Here is a 20,603-nt window from a genome sequence, read left to right on the forward strand (position 1 = left end):
CTAGGAGGTTAGCTAGAGTAGACTGTCTTGGGAGCAGTGCACAGGGGGTGGGGAATGGAAGGGTAAGAGGCATCTGGAGTCACAACCCCTCTGAACTCCAGCAGTGTTTGTGAGTATGGGGGGAGTGGAAAGACTTAGACAAGCTAAGCTGAGCTGGGTGCAGTGGTCCCAGCAGCTTGGAAGGCTGAGGTAGGAGGGCCACAAGTTCAAAGCCAGACTAAGGAACTTAGCAAGACCATGGGATCAGTTCACAGTATTAATTGTAATAGATAAGAGGAAGAGAGGAGATAATTGACAAACCTTAAGATTTTGAGTTTTCTTAAGAATCTGACTGCGATCCCAGCACAGAATCCAACCTCTACTTTGCTCTGCCACTTTGTGCCTGGCCCAGTTGAGTAGCTTTGCAACCTCCTCTCTTTCCCCATCACCACAGAGTCAAAAGAGTGACCAGGTCAGAGGACTCCATGTGCGTTGGTCTCCCTCCTGCTGAAGTGCTCTTGCTCCCGGCTCCACTTAGGGTGTCTGTGTTTGTGATTGAACAGCCCTTGGACAGCCTCCCTTCCTTTGTGGTATTGATCACGTTGTCACTCCTGATGTGAACATCATCGGTGTCCTACAAGACCTAGAACTTCCAAGGAGCATGGACCAGCCTTTTACTTAATTAACTACCTCTACCCATTGCTTAGCATGGTGTCCTTCATGTTGAATATATAACTTCAACACCCACCAAACACCCTGAAAGGACCTTTTGATGGACTCACACAGCTGAACGAGACCATGGAGAGGATTCCTCCCCTCCACCTGTTGACTGAGGACAAAGATGCAGCAGGTTACCCTACGATGGGAGGACAAAGAACTAGAGTGTAGGCCCCTCGCCCCAGGGTAGTGCTTTTCCCTCATACTGTCCATCTTCCTGTGAATCAATGGGCAGTGGTTCAGTGGTTCGTTCTTCCTGCTGCTGAGTTTTGCTGTTGCCTTCTCCCTTATGTTTTGATTTTTCTGGAACATGTTTCTGAAAAATGTTTTTGACTTTCTTACCTCTTACAGTTGAGGTTACTGAATTTATCTTGGGTACTCTTTGGGGCCAATTATCCATTTCAAAGGGATTTCTCATGTATTGTAATGCAGTACGAGCTCATTCCCAGGCATCAAGTCCCCCCACTTCTCTGGTCTGTGGTCATTTCCCCGTGGTCTTCAGAGTCAGACTGCTTAGCTGCCTGGCAACATTCATTTTCCTTGATAGTTCTGTATTACTCTAGGTAGCCTGTTTCCTCTTATTTCTGAGTTAAAACAATGAACTTGACCATAGTTTGATCTGAATAGTGTCTTCTCTCTGGCTCCTTAAAGCAGTAGTTAGTTTTGTTTTTCAGGATTCTGGTATGTTGGTGTCATGATGTTTGAGTCTTGATCCTGAAAACACATTCCTTGAGAACCTGGAATTTTGTAGGCCATGTGCTTTTTTTTTTCATTCCTGATAATTTTCTTATGTTCTAAGTTCTTTTTCTGGTGCTCAATGCCTTTTATCCTTCCACTTTTTTAGTCAGCTCTGATATATTTTCTCTTGACTTGGTATGTATGTTACATGTTCATCTTTTGAACTGTTTAGTGCATTTTAAACATCTTTTCATTCTTAAGTTTATTTTATAATAAATTGCTTCCTATGTTATTTATCATTTCATTGTAGAATGGATTGTACTCAGGTGTTTCTACCTCAGCATCATGTGAGCCTATTTCATTCTAAGAGAATATGAGGATTCTATTTAGAGAACCTTTCAATTAAATCTGAATTTTTTTTTTTTTTTTTTTTTTTTGTGGTGCTGGGGATCAAACCCAGGGCCTTGTGCTTGTAAGGCAAGCACTCTACCAACTGAGCTATCTCCCCAGCCCTGAATTTTCTTTTTTTGATATTCTTATTTTTTAAATTTTTTTTTAGTTGTCAATGGACCTTTATTTTATTTATTTACATGTGGTGCTGAGAATTGAACCCAGTTCCTCACAAATGGTAGGCAAGCACTCTACTACTGAGCTACAACTCCAGCCCCCCTGATGAATTTTCTTTTTATGCCACTGATTTTTGGGGGCCTAGTCTAACTGGTTGACATTGGAAACTGACTTTTTCCATTTATCTTTTGAAGGAAGAAACACCATGGGCTCTCATCTTAAACCTTGTCCAATCCTACTCATTTTCTCATTTTAAAATGATTGAAGTGTGCATTTTTTTTTTTGAAACTTTTAATGAAACCAAAATGACCTATTTTTGTATTTTCTGATAAGGTGATCCTGAAGATGTTGGAAAAATGACAGCTGAAAATAAAATTGTTGTAGACAGAAGTGACCTAATCCCCAAAGTGCTAACTGTGAATGTAGGTGATGAGTTCTGTGGTGTGGTTGCCCACATTCAAACACCAGAAGACTTCTTTTGTCAACAACTACAAAGTGGCCGTAAGTAAATTGTCTTAATCTGTTGTAGCATAATAACAAACTTCAAGAGACTCAACATGCAAAAATAAAGTTAAACTGTACCTTATCTGTTGTTGAAGATGTGCTCTGTCTTCCTTTTGTTTAAGATGTAATCTGTATCTGCAGATAAGCTTGCTGAACTTCAGGCGGCACTCAGTGAGCACTGTGGTCAAGTGTCTCCACGCTCTGATTTTTATCCGACCATTGGTGATATATGTTGTGCTCGGTTTTCAGGTAAGGAAATAGCATTATTGAATGTTTTACTTATAGTTGAGTAAAATGATTGAAACCAACTATGGTTTGCACTGAATAGCTGTATTTGAAGCTTAAGTATTAAAGTGTGCCACTTACATTTTTAAATTTGTTCAGTTAAATTGGATCAAAGGAATGAGGTATAATAGATGTGAGGGCAGCGAGCCTCTGAGCATCAAAGATATGAGTAGGAAAGGAGGTTATTATTTTTCAGCCCTTTAGTGTTTGGAGATTGTTATAGATAGTTCCATTTACATAAATTTGGGGAGGTAGGGACCCAACCTCCCCTGACACACACACACACATCTTTGCCAGTTTTATTTGAAGTAGCACAAGGGCCTGGAAGCCTAAAGCTGTTATGGTACAGCCTCTGCAGCTGCACCAACCCTGCCTTGGGATAGCTTAGTTCTTTTGCTCTCACCGAGGGAGTCCCTCCTACTTCTTGGAAGGAGAGAGACAAGAACGAGGCAGACCCCAGAACATCAGTTGTTTGGCTGGTGGAGTCCAGTTGACTTATACTGCAGGTGTTCTAGAAATAACTCTGTTGGATGCCTTAGCAAATCTTGGGGATTCATATGACCAGAACATGTTCTCTGTCCTACTGAGCTGTCCACTGAAGAGCCAAGGCATGTAATAATGACAGCATATAACTAATTAGAAAGCTAAAAATAAAGGTTACATTTTAGGAATTGCAGACTTAAGCAAAACTGACAATGTTCAGTAAGCATACATTGTTCAGTTAAGCTTGTTATTCTGTTAAAGTAAAACCTACAAATCTGGGGAGTTTTTATCTTCATCAGAAAATTATTTGACATTGAGTCTCTTTGTTTCAGAGGATGACCAGTGGTACCGTGCCTCTGTTCTGGCCTATGCTTCTGAAGAATCTGTACTGGTCGGCTATGTCGATTATGGAAACTTTGAAATCCTTAGTTTAACAAGACTTTGTCCCATAATTCCAAAGTTGTTGGAATTGCCAATGCAAGCTATAAAGTGTGTGCTGGCAGGTATGACATTTTATGGTGTTTCTTAAAATATTAAGCCCTAAAGATGAAAATTGAAACATAAGACAGGAAAAGGCTACTTATCAAAACAATAAGAACATTGTGATTGCATGCTCAGAAATTTAACATGCTATTTGTCCCACTGGGATTAGGGGTTTCTTTCCATATCAATAAGTTGTCTTCAGCAACTTTACTCAAGTATACATTTTAGCTAGTATACAATATCAGGTCTTCCAAGCGTTTGTTGTTAACAATGTTCTTTTGGTTACATTTTGCAATATATCGATGATCATTTCCTTAAGCTATGTTGCACAATGTAATTATATTGCAAATGCTTCTTTAGACCGAGCTCTAACCTGGGGAATGGGAGTGTCAGTGAGTGTGCAGCTTTTCATGTTTGTCAAAATGCAGTGCATCTTCCTCCAGGAAGGGTTGAGGTAGTCTACAGAACCTTCAGAAAAGCACGTTCATGCACCACAGAAAGATCTGTATGACATCACCTTTGCTAATTCTGATAATGTAAAAACTAGAACATTTCAGCTTGCTTCATTACCAGAAGGTGAACTCTTTGTAAATGGCTTGGCTCTTGTATTTTATGATTGACTTAGGTAGAACTTCACAAGTGTTGATTTGTAAGCCCCATTTCAGTACTGACTTGTGCTATAGATGTTGCATATGTTAATATAAGAGATCAGTGTTTGTTTGGGATTGTTTTACATTTTTGTTTATGACTTTCTTAACTTCATTTAGGTATGATTTATATACTATAGAATTCAATAATTTTAAATTTTAGTAACTTGACCAAGTTATGAAGCTATCAGCACGATCCATGATACAGTTTTAGAACATTTCCATAGCCCTGGTGAGATCTCTGATGTGCCTGTTTTACAGCTAATGCTTGCTTCCCGGGCAACAGCTACTCTATTTTATGTCTTGGTAGAATTTGATTTTCTGGACATTTTGTATCAATGGGAGTTATGAAATTTTTTTATATGGAAATATAGAAGCTTTTTCAAGATTTTTCTCAATTCTATCATTTTCATATTTAGAAGATCCTTTTGCTTAGTATTGTACTGTTTAGTTCCAATTCTTGCCATAGATTTAAATTTAAATTGGGAAAATAAGAAATGTTGAAATGCTGGTTTCAGAAGTTATTTTAACCTTTAAAAATTCCTTTGTTAGGAGTAAAGCCATCATTAGGAATTTGGACTCCAGAAGCTATTTGTCTCATGAAAAAAATTGTGCAGAACAAAATGGTCACTGTGAAAGTGGTGGACAAGTTGGAAAATAGCTCCCTGGTGGAGCTTACAGATGAGTCCTTGACACCCAGTGTCAGCGTTACCAGAGTTCTCATAGACGCAGGCTTTGCTGTGGAGGAAAAGGAGAGTGCGACAGATCAACCCAGTGGCATGAAAAAAGCCAGTGGTAAGTAATATGTCTGCAAGGTTTAATGTCTGCTAGAGTTCAGGTGGTTCTGCGGAAGGACCAGTTCTCGTTTTTAAAAATTGGTTTTGAGTGCCCGTTCTCTTTCTCTTTTTTTTTTTTTGGTACTGGGAATTGAACACAAGGTCACACTCTACCACCGAGCTACTTCCCCAGCCCTTTATTTATTATTTTGAGACATGGTTTTTGCTAAATTGCCCAAACCAATTTTTAACTTGTGATCCTCCTGCCTCATCCTCAGGTTTCTAAGATTACAAGTGTGTGGCACTGTGCCCAGCTGTAAAATTGACTTTTAAAGATAATGTTCCTGTAAAGTCACTCATAATATTAGTGGAATTAGTTTAATTCTTCAACACCAGATTTCTTGGCAACCCACTCCCTGCCACAGCCTCCCCTAACTCTGTCCATTTCTTGTGCAAAATCTTTAATTATTTTTGTAGTTCCCTTGGGTGTGGAAGAAGTAAATCCATTGGAGTGGACATGGGTTGAGCTTGCTGTTGACCAAACAGTAGATGTTGTGGTCTGCATGATGTATAATCCTGGAGAATTTTATTGCCATGTCCTTAAAGAGGATGGTAAGTTGACTGTTCTTGTTTGTCTTTTTACAAATACATTGGCATATATGATAACTTGATAACTTATGATGAGTTTGTTACTGAGTGATAAAAGTACTCTCTAAGAAGGTCCAAATGAGAATTGGTATTTCTAAGAGATTTGGTTATACTTAGTTGGCTTTTATTTGTCTTAAGCTATTGTTTCTAATTTTAGCAACCTCTTTTTATATTTAAACCAGTTTAGATTTCATAGAATGTCTCCTAAATTCATTTTTGGAAATTAAATTTAATTGTTGATGTTACTGACACATTACATACATAACTGTAGGTCTCTAAAAAGCCTGTGTGATATTCTCCAATTCCATCCATATATCTGCAAATTCCATAATATTATTGTTCTTTATGGCTGAGTAATATTCCAGTGTGTGTGTGTGTGTGTGTGTGTGTGTGTGTGTATATATGTATATATATATATATATACACATATATATATCACCGTTTCTTTATCCATTCAATCGAAGGGCATCTAGATTGGTTCCACAATTTAGCTATTGTGAATTGAGCTGCTATGAATATTGATGTGGCTGCATCACTGTATTATGCTGATTTTAAGTCCTTTGGGAATAAACCAATTAGTGGGATAGCTGGGTCAAATGGTGTGTCAAAAAACTTTCTGAGGAATCTTCATACTGCTTTCCATAGTGGCTGCACCAATTTGCAACTCCACCTTTCCCCACATCCATGGCTACACTTATTATTGCTTGTGTTCTTGATAATAGCCATTCTAATTAGAGTTAGATGAAATCTTAGGGTGGTTTTAATTTGCATTTCTCTAATTACTAGGGATGACAAGAACTTTTTCATACATTTGTTGATCACCTGTATATCTTCTTCTGTGAGGTCTCTGCCCATTTCCTTAGCCCGCTTATTGATTGGGTTTTTTGTATTTTGGGTGTAAAGTTTTTAAAAAGCAATTATGAAATTCATCTGGAAGAAAAGACCCATAGTGGTCAAAGCCATCCTGGGCAGGAAGAGTGATGCAGGAGGTATCACAGTACCAGACCTTTAAACTCTACTACAGAGCAATAGTAACAAAAGTGGCATGGTATTGGCACCAAAATGGGTAGACCAGTGGTACAGGATAGAAGACAGAGACATACCCACATAAGTTCAGTTATCTCATTACTAGACACAGGTACCAAAAACATACAATGGAGAAAAGATAACCTCTTCAACAATGGTGCTGGCAAAACTGGAAATCCATATGCTGTAAAATGAAATTAAACCCCTATCTCACCCTGTACAAAACTCAACTCAGAATGGATCAAGGATCTAGGAATTAGGCCCAAGACCCTTCACTAAAGAGAATAAAAAGTAGGGCCGCATCTCTGTCACACCGGCTTAGGACCAGACTTCCTTAACAAGACACCCATAACGCAAGAAATAAAAGCAAGAATCAATAAATGGGATAGATTCAAGCTAAAACGTTTTTTTCTCAGCCCAGGAAACAATCAATAATGTGAAAAGAGCCTACAGAGTGGGAGAAAATCTTTTCCACACACACTTCAGACAGAGCACTAATCTCCAAAGTTTGATTTTAACTTTTCTAAATCACTTTGTCAAATTTGGACATTAAACTAGATAACTTAAATCCCTTTCTGAGGTTTCTGAGTTTTTTCATCGTTTCAATTCAGAATTGCCTGGTTGATGGGGCCACTATTCCATAAAGGATAAAACTGAAAAACTAAAATTTTTTCCTTTTATTTTTATAGATGATTTTATTAAGCATGTTGATACCAAATTCAGTACTTAGAAAAGAGTATAGAGTAGAAAGTGAATGTTCCACTTCCTCTTCTGAGTTTTCTAAATGTCTTTTCAGAAGTACTGTATTCATGCTTATTTGAAATATTCCTTCTTTATTCCTAACTGATAAAATACTGTAAATCACTTTTGCACTTTACTTTTCTTTCCATATATCTTGGCAGTTCACATAGTGATTTCTCTATTAACTTTATTTTTGATGCATTTTTTTTTTTTTTAATTTTGGAATGATTTTATATTTACCGAGACTTGGGCAGAGGTGGTGTGATCCTGCCCACCCCTCACTTACTAACACGCTGCATGATTGTGATGCATTTGTTACAACCGAGCATTTGGCACCCGGAGCTGAACTCCAGATGTCATTTGTGTTTTGCTAGGTTTCCTCTTGTGTCGTTGCTCTAGTCCAGGTCCAGCCCAGGACACCACTTTGCTGTTTAGTCTGCATTTCGTTCTTTGTTAGGGTCACATCTTCATCACATGGATTTATCCTAGTTTAATTAACCTAGATGTGGATGAAGGATTAGTGTTTCCAGGTTTTTATTACTAAAAATGTTCCTTGTATTCTGTGATTTTACTGATAGTATGTCCTTGGGACAGATTCTGAAAATTGTGATCATTAGGTCAAAGGCAGTGTGACTGGCCAGGAGCCCTGGAACAGCAGCAGAGTGCCTTGTTCTAAACCCTGTCAACATAGAGTCCTTGGCTTCTTAATTTTGACTAACCTGAAACTGTTATAATGAAATTTTCATTTCTTTGCGTCGTCGTTACATAAGAGCCGCTTGCTGGCCCTTTGCTGCTGCTTTACTGTACATTCTAAAGCACTGCATGGTCTGTGTCTTCAAGCTGCTGCTGCTCTGTGGTGGCTCCCCTTTCTACTTCTCTGCTTTGCCAAGCTGCTGCTCATCAAATGGTTTTTGGTTGCCTAATTCTGTAATTCAGTACTGTGTCTCAGAACTACTGCTGCTTTTGGAACACTCTTTCCTTCTCTTTACCTCTCTGTAAAACCTCCAGCAGGAAGACCTTTTGAGTTCTTGAATTTCCTTAGTATCTGTTATCTCTGCTGTCCACTTAATAACTATGTTTACTCTTTCAGGACAACTTTTATATAACTTTATATATGGGTTTATGTCATGTTTCCTGTCTAACCACAGAACTCATGTCTAATACACTGATAATAATGCTGTAGGATTGTGTCTGTGCCCAGTAAGTCCTTGGTATTGGGTTGAGAGTATTAATAGCTCTTTGCTCAGGAATATCTTGGTGAAAATTCTAAACTTGTTATAATTTCCATTTCTTTGAGCCTTTGTTACATAAGAGCCACTTGCTGGTATTTGGTGCACTTAATAGTTGTTTTGAGATATGACAGGTTTTTGTGATCCAATAATTTTCTGACTTTAAAGGAAAGTTTGTTAGTATTTTTAATATTGAATGCTATACATGTATTTTATTTTCAGCTTTAAAGAAGCTCAATGATTTGAATAAATCATTAGCAGAATATTGCCAGCAGAAGTTGCCTAATGGTTTCAAGGCAGAAATAGGACAACCTTGCTGTGCTTTTTTTACAGGTAAACCGTCATTTTGACTATTAAAACCTTTTGTTTCTTGACTTTCAACTTTCATTTTTAGTGTGCATTTTCTTCCCAGTATTTAAGCACATGTTTCTCATAGCCAAAATTAAATGGCTGCTTCAGACGTCATGTGTTTTTTCTTTTTGTAACAAGGAAACTCCAAAGGACACATTCTTGCTTTTCTTTCCAGAATTTCTGATATTAAATTAAGTTAGATAGTGGAAGAGCTCTTCACTACAATGTGGTGGTTTGTTCTGGTCCACCTGTTGTTAATTTTGAAAAGTCTGTGTTGAAATACCTTGCAAGAGTTTTCACAAGTTTGATTGCAAGAGTTTTTCTGTGTATTTTTTATATTTAACTGAGTAACAGGTAAAACGGTCTAAGCCATTAGTAGTAAGTATTATAAGCCTTTAAGAATGACAAGAATGTTGGAGTCTTCTGCTTTCACAGTTCCGCTTTTTGGCTAGCTTATGCATTAAATCTTTATCTCAGATACAAAAGTGTGATACCACAAAAGTTTTGAAGATACTCTAAAAATGGATTTGGAAAGCCTGAGTCGAGGGAATTTTTTTAGTGAAAAACTAAATCATGATCTGAGGAAGGGAGCAGATTTATTAGTACTTTACATAAAGGAATTTCCCCCACAAGATAAAACCTTCAGACATTAACAGAAGGGACGTGTTCCATGTCACCAACTTTGTGTTGAATCCAGGTGATGGTAACTGGTATCGTGCTTTGGTCAAGGAAATCTTGCCAAGTGGAAATGTCAAAGTGCACTTTGTGGATTATGGAAATGTTGAGGAAGTTACTACAGATGAACTCCAAGTGTTACCATCAAAATTTTTACAACTTCCATTTCAAGGGGTACAGTGCTGGTTAGCAGGTATGTATAGAGTAAAATTTTTATCAACTGTTTTCTAATACTTAGGATATATAATATTCTAAGTACTGATACCTGTAATTGTAACATTTTATGTAATGTCTGGATTGGTGTCAGACAAAGGTAGCAGCTTCTGCTTTCTAGTGATGGGAGTGAAAACACAAGAGCCTCCTGAAGCCATTTTGCAGAATTCCTTAAGAACCTCAAATGTTTAGACCTTCGACTTAGCAACTTTACTCCTAGTAATTTATCCCAAAGTGATTGGGAATGGCACAAAGTTCAGTTTCAAGGAAATACATTACACTGCTGTTTTAGTGATAGCAAAACAACATCAGTAGTAGGTTGGCTCAGTGATGATCTGTAAAATGGTTAGTGATCTTATTTCATAGGGCTGTTGTGAATATAGATTAGTATTTAAAGCAGGTCTGACACTCAGTTCTACTTAATGCATTTGCAGTCATTCTGTGATAAAAATGAGATGTTATCAGGAAAATAATGATGTAAGTGAAGAAAGCAAGTTAGAAAAGATGCAGGACAGCAATGTGATGCAGTGAACAAACTCTGGAGCCATCTCTGTTGCTTACTGACTGTGACATTTATGCAAATTATTTAAACTTTCTGTGCTTTCATTTCCTTGTCCAGAAAATAGTGCCTTCCTCAGAATTACTCAGAAAAAAAGAAATAAAAATTATAAAGTTCTTAATAGTGCTTGGCATTATACTTGCATTCACTGTTATTATAAACCTTTTATTTTTTCATTGTTGAGGAGTGAACCCCTGACTTTACAAGAGCTAGCTAGACAAATATTCTACCACTGAGCTACAGGCCCAGCCCTTTTTATTTTGAGACAGTCTCACTAAATTGGCCAAACTTGCCTTAAATATTCAGTCCTCCTGAGCCTCCCAAGTAACTGGGATTATAGATGTGAACCACCATATGTCTGATTTGTAGACATTTCTTAGAGAATATGTCTCTTAGTGTGTGAACACACATGGTTTTCCATCTACCCATAAAAACTGGAAGCAGCTAGGCACAGTGGTGCACACCTAAAGTCCCAGTTACTTTGGATTTCAAAATGTAATAGTTTTTATGTTGGGAACCATAGATGATGATGATGATCATCATCTTTTTTTTTTAAACCATCTGTTTTCTTTTGTATGCAATAAGCATATTTTTTTTACAATGAATATATTTCAGATTATTTTTAATTATCATGTTTTTATGTCAGTGCTTCTTAAAATTTGACCACAAAATAATCTAGCAGCATCAACATGGGAACTTGTTAAGAAAAAAAAATGCAGGATTTCAGTCCCTACTCCAGACCTATTAAATTAGAAACTTCAGGACAGGACCCAGAAATAAATCAATCTCTCTCCCCCTTCCTCCCTCCTCCTCTTTCTCTCTCCTCTCCTCTCTCCTACTGGGGATTGAACCCAGGGGCACTTAACCACTGAGTCACATCCCTAGCCCTTTTTATGTTTTATTTCAAGATGGTGTCTTTTGCTAAGTTGTTGAGGCTGACTTTGAACTTGTGATCCTTCTGCCTCAGCCTCCCCAGCTACTGGGATTACAGTGTGTGTCCCCATGCCTGGCCAGAAATCTGTTTTTAACAAGCCTTCTAAGCAGATGCACATGTAAAGTTGAAAATCACCATTAAGAAAGTAGGGTATAAGTCTGTTATCCTAGCTCCTCAGGAAACTGAGGCAGGAGGACTGTTTGAGCCCAGGAGTTCCAGACCAGCCTGGGCAACAGAGCAGACCCCATCTCCAAAAAAGAAAATAAGAGTGTAAACCAAAATTATCTAAGATAAATAATTAATTTTAAATGAAATTTTTGGAATGATCATTACAAATTTCTCCACAAATTGAAAGTGTATTTGTTATCATTTGGTAACTCATCACTGTATATGTAATAGAACATGATAGTGGATTCGAAAAGAAAAATACCCTGTTTTTGCCTATTGTAAAAATGCCAGGTAACGATATGTCAAGTGGAGAAAGTATGGAAAGGTCCTGAGCCCCTTGAAGCCGTAGACTGTATCAGCAGATCATAATCTGTAATTCAACCATGGAGCATGTAGATAGATAATTGAACATTGTAAGCGGTTACTCAGAATTGCTGAATTGAACAACAAACTTGGCAAGGACCCATTCCCTGGGTACTATTGAAGCAAAAATTCAGCTTGTGTATTGGATTCTTTTCATTGCTGCTCTTTTTTTTTTCCAGATATACAGCCTAGAAACAAACACTGGACTAAAGAAACCATAGCAAGATTTCAGATATGTGTTGCAGGGATAAAACTCCAAGCCAGAGTGGTTGAAATCACTGAAAAAGGGGCGGGAGTTGAACTCACTGATCTTTCCACTTCTTATCCCAGAATAATTAGTGATGTTCTGATTAATGAACATCTGGTTTCAAAAGCTGGTTCCCCACATAAGGACTTGCCAAATAATAGACCTGTTAATAAACGTAATCATCAAATTGGCATCCAGGGGCTTCAAGGTAACACTTTTTCCTTTTCTTAAAAATTATAGTTGAGATTATTGTGATGTATTCATATATTCACACAACACAATTTGCTCTATTTCATTCCTTAGTGCTACCCCTCCCCTCCCCTCTTTTGTCTTCTGATCCATTTATTTATTTACTTTAGCTGGTTTTGTACATTAAAGTGGGATTCATTTTGGTATATTCTTACATGCACTTAATTTGGTTGATTTTCATTTCTCAGTGTCCCCTTTTAAATTATTTGTTATTTAAATTTGTATTAGCCTTTGCTTTTATAGGCTATGAAAATTCTTTTATCTTAAATTACACAATTTTCCTGTAGAGATTCACTTTGTGGGTATAAATTAATAATTGCTTATTAAGCTCAATATTTATTGAAATATTTTTAATTGAGCAAACATTTTACTCATTTTTTAGTTATCAGGTAGATGCGTATCATACAGGTAGTATCCCTTAAAGTAGGAGAATTATATTAAATATAATATACTACAGAAATGTCCTGCAGGAGTGTTATAGTTCAAGGATTCTCATTGTAGACAAAACTTTTTTTTTTTTTCTAGTGCCCATATAATTCCTCAAATTGAATAGATGATTTTGTGAGATCCAGATTTTTAATTTTGGGAATTTTGGAGTGCTGATAATCAGCAGTTGATGAGCAGATTGATTTGAATTAATAAATTATTGTGAAAGAAGAGTAAATTTTACACATCTAACGCAAGACCTGTGTTTTATATCTTCAGCCATCTCTTCAGAGCACTGGAAGACGATAGAATTGCCAGTAAATAAAACTGTGCAAGCAAGCATACTAGAAATCATAAACCCAAACCTGTTTTATGCCATCCCAGATGAGATGCCAGGTAAGGAACCAAATGGACCGACACATGTTTATTCTCTTTTAAGCTGTGCAGTGAAAGTGATCATCATGAACTCCTCAGGAAGTGAAGGGAAGAAGAGGTGGGTGATGATTTTTAAGGAAGAATTGATCATAACACTTAGGGCAAGTATAATTCCAAAACTATAAATGGGAACAGAAAGGGAGCACCCTGCATCCAGTGCCCACTCAGTTGCCTGGCCCTGATAAGCTACAACTTTCTATACTAAAACCAGTGCCCTTAATTATCACATAATTTCCTATTTAATAGCATGTTATCTATATTGAATTCTATGTACTGAGCTAACTTCCTACTGTCTTTGAGTTTGAACCCAGACCACTTCAAATTTATTGAAAGACTTAGTAATCAACTTGTAATCATATTTTGTCATATCTTAGAAACTTAGAAATATACTGGAGATAATCATGAAGAAGTGATTTTTAATTTTCCTTTTTTTGTTGTTTCATGGAAGTTTACAGTTAAGAAATCTCTAAATGTAAGCAAAATTATCCTTTTAGTAGCTGAAGGTGAATTGGGTTCAAGTTGGTGGTGTCTATTAAAATAATTTGCAGCTGAAATAATTTAAAAATGAACCTTTGTTTCAAATTGGCAGACCTAAAATTGTGGTAATACCAATAACTGTTCTTAAATTTAACTCTGGTATTACAAAAATCATCTTTAATCCATACTATAAAAAGCAGGGACTTAGGGTTATTTGATCCTGACCACATATAGTATGATGAATTGGAAATAGCTTTTAGGATGATTTTATCAAGTACATCATGCTGAAAAATAACACCTAGTGTCATAAAGACCCAGCTTAACAAGATTTCATAGAGTGAACACACAAGTGTAACCACCTGATCCAGAAATGGGGCCCTCCAGAGGGTCCCTTCATGCCCCCTCCTAGTTGTGCATCCCTTCTGCAAAAGGCAACCAATAGTGGATATATTTATTTTGAAAATACAGTGTAGACAGGCATGGTGCTACACACCTGCAATACCAGCTGCTCAGAAGGCAGAGGCAGGAGAATCGTAAGTTCAAGGTCAGCCTGGGCAATTTATCAAGAACCTGTCTCAAAAGAGTGGGGGATTTAGCCCAATAGTAGAGCATTACTGGGTTCAAGTCTCGGTACCACCCCTCCATACACATATATTTTTGTGTAATATATGTGTGTTTATTATATATTTATATATGGTATCTTTTAATATACAAAGGATTTTTTTAGATTTTTGTATTTTATGTACTATTAGTAGTAGCATTGGAAAGTTTTTCACAAAGGATTGCTCCTATTTCTTTTAGAAAATCAAGAAAAACTGTGTATATTGACAGCTGAATTGTTAGAATATTGCAATGCTCAGAAAAGTCGTCTGTCCTACAGACCAAGAATTGGAGATGCATGCTGTGCCAAATATACAAGTAAGTTTCTTTTAGGTAGAATATTAAAGGAAAAATGTTTAGTCTTTTCCCTTTTTGTGAGATTATGTAGATTTTGGTATTTTAGATGCATGCTTCATTTGGTTAGAGAAGAAAGGCAATTGTGAATTTAATTCCTATGTTAGTCATTCAGCTTTTCTATGCTCTGTAGATTATTTTTGGTCACTATCATAGGTAGACTACACAAATCTGTCAGTACTTACAGTACTCTACTGTGGTGGATCAGTAACATTAAGAATAAACAGTTCTTCTATATTTATATGACTGTGAATTTACAGTGTGTGAATTTACTGGAAAAAGAATGAATGACCTCCGGAAGTCAGATTTGTTGATTGTGGTCTACTTTAATACTATCCTGTTTAGCATTTCATGTTAACAGATTTTCATTGCTAGCAAATAACTTTTGCAGTGAATATTCTGGTTTGCTTCCAGCAGTGAGGTGAAGTGGGGCTGGCTGCAGCCAGTTTGCCAAACCTTTTAGGGTCTGGTGGAAGGTCTGTTACTGGGGCATGGGTGCACATGACTCCTGCCATTTTTCAGGAAGACGGGGCTGGTGGCATCCCAGCAGGGCTGGAGCTGAGTTCACAGGGTAACAGGGCTGCTCCTGATCAGTAGCAAGGACTGAGTTCAGTGAGTTGGCCCCTGGGGCCCAGGTCAGCCTTCCCAAAGCAACTCTCCTCTGTCTTAGGCCTCTGGGGTTTTAAAATCACCTGCCTGGATCCCAGGGAGCTTATTTCCTCAGATGGTGCCAAATTGTTGTTTTGGTGGGGAAGGACACCACTGGGAACCTCCTTCACCTTGCTGAAGTCACTCCCTAGTTTTGGTTTTCTTTTGTATGACAACTAGATCTGTACCTCTCCTCTTCCCCTCTTTTGTTTTCCAGTAGAAGTAAGTTGTGATTTTTACTTACATAAGTATTGTGGATTACTTTATGACACTTCATAAAGACTGAGCTGTGCTATAGTCCGATTCTGTTTCTCTTTGCCACTTCTGTTGTTACTGTGTTACAGACTTTGACTATCTCCAATTCTCAGCATTAGCATAAATTCCCTCCAAGAACTCTTATGTACTTGATCAACTTTTATCATACTCAAGGTGTCTTCAGCCTGCTCCCATTCAGGCTGCTTGTCCTCTAGCCTAGGGCTCTTCTCTTGGGATTTTCCTTCCCCATTGAGCTTTGAAGACTATCTCAGCAGTTCCCTCCTCTGTGAACTGGATTTCTCCCTCCCTCAGCTCACCTTGATTACTTTCATCTTACTTCCCTTTTGATTTTACTCGAGTATTTAGGTGGATCTTATCTTCTAGAATCTGAGAAAAGGTGTATGTAAGATAAATTTTTTATTATCTACTATGTTTGAAAAAGTTTTTATTCTGTTTTAACAGTTGATCAATAGCTTGCCTAGATTGGAAGATATTTTCCCCTTAAAATTTTGAAGGCATTGCTTTTATTGTATTTTAGCTTTTGGGGTTTCTGATCAAAAGATAGACATCATCTCAGACTTTCCCAACTTTGTGCATAGTTTTAATCATCTCTGGAACCATTCTCTTCATCTTTTATTTCAAATGCACAGTGCACCTTGGTGTGGTGTTGTACCCTTGCGCTGGGAACTCAGTGAGTGGAACCTTAAGTCTAGAAATTCACAGGCTTCAGTTTTTATAAGTTTTCCTGAATTAATGCTTTTATTCCCTTGCTTTGTTTTCTTTTTTTCTCTTAGGAACTGCCTTCTAATGTTGGACTTGAACTCTTCTGCTCAATTCTATTTTTTCTTTCATAGTTTTGTTGCCTTTTTCAAGAGAGCTCCTCAGTTTCACCTTCCAGCTTTTCTCATTGAGGTTTTCATCTCTGATACCACATATTTAGTTTTAGTGCCGCCTTTTGATTTTTCAGGTGTGTGTTCATGTGTTTTAATACTGTCCTATTCTTGTTTCAAGGAAGGAATGTCATTTCTTTTTTTTTTTTTTTTTTTTTTTTTTTTTTTTTTTTTTTTTTTTTTTTTTTTTGTGGTGGTGGTGGTGGTGGTACTGGGGATTGAACTCAGGGGCACTGGACCACTGAGCCACATCCTCAGCTCTATTTGTATTTTATTTAGAGAGAGGGTCTCACCAAGTTGCTTAGAGCCTGGCTAAGAAATGTCATTTCTCCAAAGATATAACTTAGTTCTTTTAATTTTCATTGTTTCTCCAAGGTCCTGTTCTGTTTGTTTTGCTCTCTTCTGGCACCTTAGAGGCTTTCTTCAACTCTGGTGATCCTTTGCTGTTCACATGTCTAAGATGGAACTGCAAAGTTCTTTGGAAGTTTCTTTCTGAACAGGCGGAGCTGGTCCAGGCTGATCTGGCTCTGCCATTTCACTGGGCCCCGCCGGGTTGGCAGCTGTAAGTGCTGTCTCCTGGGCAGCCCTGGAGCGCTCCAGTTCACGGCACCCTCTTCCCCTCCACTCGGCCTCACAGTCCCCATACCTGGACTCTCTGGAGAAGGAATCTCTACTTTTCTGCCCTTAGGTAGGAGCAGTTACCTGGAACTGTTTCAGAAGGCATTTTTTTAAAAATGAATCTTTCATTTGTTCTAATTAGTTATACATGACAGTAGAATGCATCTTGACACAGCATACATAAATGGAGTATAACCTCTCAATCAATTGGTTGTACATGATGTAGAATTACACAGGTCATGTAATCATATGTGCACATAGGGGAATAATGTCTGATTCATTCTACTATTATTCCTACCCCCAGACTCCCTCCCCTCCCTACACTCCCCACTGTCTAGTTCAAAACACCTCTATTCTACCCACTCCTTTATTGTGAATTAGCATCCACATATCAGAGAAAACATTTGGCCTTTGGTTCTTTGGGATTGGCTTATTTCACTTAGCATGATATTCTCCAGTTCCATCCATATGCTAGCAAATGCCATAATTTCATTCTTCTTTAAGGCTGAGTAATATTCTATTGTATATATTTACCACAATTTCTTTATCCATTCATTTGTTGAAGGGCATCTAGGTTGGTTCCATAGTTTAGCTATTGTGAATTAAACTGCTATAAATATTGATGTGACTGCATCACTACCGTATGCTGATTTGAAGTCCTTTGGGTATAAACCAAGGAGTGGGATAACTGGGCCAAATGATGTTTCCATTTCCAAGTTTTCTGAGAAATCCATACTGCTCAGAAAGGCATGTTAAGCTGTATTGCAATATGTGAACATAAAGCTCACTATCCTCTTTATTAACTTGAAAAATAGATGATATGATGTATGTAAACTAAAGTCTGTGCTTACATCTTAGGAAGGAATTCTGCTTCCTTTACCCAGTCCTCATTTTCAGCTACATCTTTACTCCTGCTTTGGAATGAGTAGCACAAGTTATTGAGCCTTGGGGTCTGGGGATTTGAGGTGCAAACTGAGCTACTGCCTGATTCCCCACTGCCAGCTTTGACTGAACTACCATGGATATGCTAAATCATTTCTATTCATATATCTGTTTTCCAACCTTCTGATAATACATGGCTTTCTCTCTTGGTCACTGACCTTATGATTAAAAACAAAAATCCTATTGTCTTTTTAGTAGGATTTGGAAGGCATAGAGGTAAAGCTGGACTAACCACAAATCTTGGCACAAATGTTAAATGATGTGAATTAAAACTTGCCATCTGAGGTAGGAGGAATTGCTGATGGTAACTTCTCAGCTAAGCTTCGGGTGTTCTGTTTCCAGATGATGATTTCTGGTATCGCGCAGTTGTTCTGGGGATATCGGACTCTGATGTGAGAGTGCTCTATGCAGACTATGGGAACATCGAGACCCTGCCTCTTTCCAGAGTGCAGCCCATTGCCACCAGCCACCTGGAGCTCCCTTTCCAAATCATTAAGTGTTCACTTGAAGGTAGATACATCAGTTTCCACTTTGTGTGTCTTATGAGATTTTTTTCCTTTTTATATTTCATAGCTCTGAGTCTGAATTAATGGATATTTTAAGTAACTGCCCAAATTTCTAAATGTCAAGAGTTTTCAAATAAATTTATATCCTTTATTCTTTAACTCTCACAAAAACTATACTCAGACGGCCTGCTTTTGTTTTATGGCTAGTTTTCAGAGCATCAGGTTTCAGAGGAGGTTTTGCCCCTGTGGCAAAGCTCTAGAAGTGGCTGGGGCCGAATGAACCACGGTGGTCTGACATCTCATCCGGGGTCTTGCTGCCTCATCACAGCTCTCCTGAGGGACCAGAGGCATCTAAATGACCCCATTTCTGACCATCTTACTATGGTCACTACATTCCAACTCCAATTGGAATTTGAATAAAGTGAACTGAAATGCTTACGGTAGCTTTTTACTCTTACCTGATCTCTCTACTCAGCAACTCTCATGGATAATACCACACTGATGACTTATAGTCTGCTTTAGTTTTGCTCAAGAGTTGGAAAATTCTTTATCATTACTAGATTTCCCCATTAGAACATTGGGAGCAAATGTTGTCCCTGTTTTGTGCCCCCTAAGCCTAGATTAGTGTTTGGTACCTTATGTGGGTCATCAGTAAATCTTTGTTTAGTAAATTTGATTTTTCTAATGCAATAGCAATATTGCCTCAAAATATTGCTAAGCCAGCCAAGTCAGAAAACTTATTATCCTTAGCTAATTTAAGTATAATCTTTTGAAAAGGGATTTGAAAATTATTGGGTGTGATAGCACACACCTGTAATCCCAGTGGCTGGGGAGGCTGAGGCAGGAGGATCACAAGTTTGAGGCCAGCTTCAGCAACTTAGGTCCTAAGTAACTTAGACCCTGTTTCAGAATAGAAAGGCTGGATGTGACTCAGTAGTTAAGCACCCCTAATTTCAATCCCTGGTGCAAAAAAAAAAGGTAATCATAATCTTCAATTTTTTCCAGGACTGATGGAGTTGAATGGGAGCTGTTCTCAATTAATGATAGAGCTATTAAAAAATTTCATGTTGAATCAGAATGTAATGCTTTCTGTGAAAGGAGTTATCAAGAATGTTCATACAGTGTCGGTGGAGAAGTGTTCTGAGAATGGTACCATCAATGTGGCTGATAAGCTGGTGATGTACGGCCTGGCAAAAAGCATCACGTCTAAAAAGCAAAGTGCTTTAAATAAAGGTATTTTCTTCTGGTGCAATTAATACCAGATGTAAGTGTAGCCAGGAGCAGAGGTGGTCACTTTAGTCAACCTGATCTTCTGTTCTTTGTGGCCATAGTTGCTGCCACCTCCTCCTCCGTAAATCCTGTGGAAGGGCCCTGTCGCCGCCTTGGAGGGAGCAGCCCTGCTCCAGGGAGTCTGTAGGCAGCACAGCAGAACTGCTCTTAAGCGTTGAAATGTCACGCATGCTGCCCAGGCCCTGCTTCAGGTTCACCTTTGATCCTATGCAAAACGAGGACTCACAGTTTTGAGATTGGCTCTTCCTGGTATTTCATACAGTGTTTGGCAGACCTACCCTTACCAAAAAGAGGTCCCCTACAGGTGGCGATAGGCTGTGACCCTTGGGATGTGGGTGGTCACATATATTTTTTCAGATCCAAGTTTTTCTTGGTATTCATGTTGGATGTTACCTAATGACGTTCTTTTTTCTTTTAGAAAAGATGCATAGGATGAATTGCTGCTGTACACAGTTGCAGAAACAAGTGGGTACAATTTCCTTTAAGTAGATGTATGTTCCTAACAGGTTTAGAAATTAAATTGTACTGTTTTCTTTCTCATCCATAGGTTGAAAAACATGAGCAAATTCTTCTCTTCCTCTTAAACAATCCAACTAATCAAAATAAATTTATTGAAATGAAAAAACTGCTAAAAAGTTAA

The 20,603-nt window shown here is 37.9% G+C and overlaps 1 protein-coding gene across 5 annotated transcripts in view; it reads left to right on the plus strand.

The window, feature by feature from the left end:
* Tdrd1 (tudor domain containing 1) overlaps positions 1-20,603 on the plus strand; it is a 34,431-nt gene extending 13,828 nt beyond the window's left edge. For 2 of the 5 annotated variants that reach the window (XM_047553504.1, XM_047553506.1), the window contains 13 exons: positions 2,275-2,442; positions 2,587-2,694; positions 3,546-3,716; positions 4,896-5,138; positions 5,597-5,731; positions 8,986-9,096; positions 9,812-9,982; positions 12,206-12,481; positions 13,228-13,344; positions 14,662-14,778; positions 18,510-18,677; positions 20,382-20,428; positions 20,511-20,603. In XM_047553504.1, the coding sequence (XP_047409460.1) occupies positions 2,275-2,442; positions 2,587-2,694; positions 3,546-3,716; positions 4,896-5,138; positions 5,597-5,731; positions 8,986-9,096; positions 9,812-9,982; positions 12,206-12,481; positions 13,228-13,344; positions 14,662-14,778; positions 18,510-18,677; positions 20,382-20,428; positions 20,511-20,603 (1,925 nt within the window). Of the gene's footprint in view, positions 1-2,274; positions 2,443-2,586; positions 2,695-3,545; positions 3,717-4,895; positions 5,139-5,596; positions 5,732-8,985; positions 9,097-9,811; positions 9,983-12,205; positions 12,482-13,227; positions 13,345-14,661; positions 14,779-18,509; positions 18,678-19,678; positions 19,907-20,381; positions 20,429-20,510 lie in introns of all 5 variants that reach the window. The other 3 variants (XM_047553502.1, XM_047553503.1, XM_047553505.1) reach the window with 3 other exon arrangements.

This window comes from Sciurus carolinensis, chromosome 5, assembly GCF_902686445.1.
Source record: "Sciurus carolinensis chromosome 5, mSciCar1.2, whole genome shotgun sequence".
In the NCBI taxonomy this organism is placed as follows: Eukaryota; Metazoa; Chordata; class Mammalia; order Rodentia; family Sciuridae; genus Sciurus; species Sciurus carolinensis.